Raw genomic sequence first — 1710 nt, forward strand, 5'->3', positions numbered from 1 at the left:
GTGAAGAATTTCTTCCTTCCTTTCTTCATATCAGGAGGAAATAAGTCTTGAGTGGTTCTATATTAGTGATGAAGTCTTAACAAGTTTTCTACCTTAAGAGTTTGGGGTTTTTTGTCCTGAGACAGGAGGATATTCCTCCCAAATTGTCACAGATTAGTTGAATAAAAGGTGTCAACAATCAAAATGCTAGCGTTTGATACATTTAAAAGTGCTTGCATTTCTTGCTTGTACCTCTTCACATATGAAAAAATTTCAAAATAAAGGATCAGTTGGAAGTAGAACGTAAGTAATCCATAGTATAAAAGGAGATCAGTATCTTCAGAATTTTCAGAACTTTTTCTACAATTGCTTTCTCAAATGAAAAATGTAATTTAAATTGTTGTGGTTTTATTGGGGGAAAACATGGCATCTAACTGGAATTCGCTGAAGAAAAACCTGGTTTAAAAGCATTTTTCTCACTGACTCACAGAGGAATCTACTCAGAACAAAGAGAAGACGGAGACTGATAAAGGTATTTATGTCGCAGAACAAATAAAATCTGTTACGACTTCAGTCCTGACCTGTTACCTGTCTAAGCCAAACAGCTGCTGGGGCTTCCTACAAAACCTGCCATGCACGTTCTTCTAGAATATCCTTAGAAGGCAATCAGGTATTAAGGTCTCATTTCAGAAGTTAGCCAGCGCCCTAATACAGCTTCACACAGAAACTAGACCCATCAATCCTATCTGTCCCACAATGTTAGCACAGTCATCAAGCAGAAGCAGGTATGTCCACTCCTTGTTTTTTATGTCTGATTTCAGATGTTTAAGATATGAGTGCAGTTGCTGCCCTCACCAATAAACCAAGGCGAGTCCAGAGCTCTTGAGAACTGGCTGTTCTACAGACTGAGTAAATCTTGGGAAGGCAGGATCTTCAGTTAGATAGATAACTGCAGTGGACTGTATAACTTAACATGTGCTATTATATAAAAAGGTGAGGAACTCTTTCCTTTCTGCTTTCAAGACTGGCTGGCTGCACACAAGTTGTCTGCTGGGAATGGCCCTTGGCACATGCAACTCCCTGTCATGTGCTTGGCAATGTTGTTCAAGAATGGATAGCTGGTAGAGTTAAAACTGGGCCAAGGGCCATGCCAATAAGGCTACAGATGATCCTCTGTCTGGCCATGCTGTACAAGAACAGATAGCTGCTATAGGCCAAACTGTGCCAAGGACCATATCAAGGCTATGGATGATAGTTGGTGCTCAAGGCTACTTTCTGGCCCTGCTTCACTTCAGCAGATATGGTAGGTCCCAGTCCCTGAAACCATTTTCCTCCTAGACTGGGCAAAATGACCAACTTTGGCTACAGCCTGTACCAACTTCTATCAAATATATAAGAGCCCCTGTAAAGCTGGCAATATTAAGGAAGAATGGGTAGCTTGCAATTCTGATGATATCTTAAGTTTTTGGATTCTGAGAGAACATCAGCCAAACACAGCACTGTTGCGCGAAATGTGATTTTTACTCAGCAGCCTTTCTAGAAATACCCCGCCCTCCTGAAACGATTCCTTTGAGTTCTACCTCCGTGCAGGCACCGACGAAGCACAAGAATACTATTGAAACTCAGATTGCCTGCTTGTTTTATGCAGCTGCATGGGTTCGCTTACTTATTGCATGTGCCCCATTCTCCTCTCCATTCACAGTGGCTTTTCCGTTCCTTGGGGGTGGCTTC

General features: G+C 41.8%; 1 protein-coding gene across 1 annotated transcript in view; it reads right to left on the reverse strand.

The window, feature by feature from the left end:
• The window catches only part of TBL1X (transducin (beta)-like 1X-linked), a 93001-nt gene that overhangs the window by 32816 nt on the left and 58475 nt on the right, over window positions 1-1710 (reverse strand). Inside the window, exon 4 of the mRNA XM_009865744.1 lies at window positions 1646-1710. This exon is cut by the window's right edge and continues 173 nt beyond it. Coding sequence (XP_009864046.1) covers window positions 1646-1710 — 65 coding nt within the window. The remainder of the gene's footprint in view (window positions 1-1645) is intronic.

The sequence above is a fragment of the Apaloderma vittatum genome, unplaced genomic scaffold (assembly GCF_000703405.1).
Source record: "Apaloderma vittatum isolate BGI_N311 unplaced genomic scaffold, ASM70340v1 scaffold2763, whole genome shotgun sequence".
Taxonomy (NCBI): domain Eukaryota; kingdom Metazoa; phylum Chordata; class Aves; order Trogoniformes; family Trogonidae; genus Apaloderma; species Apaloderma vittatum.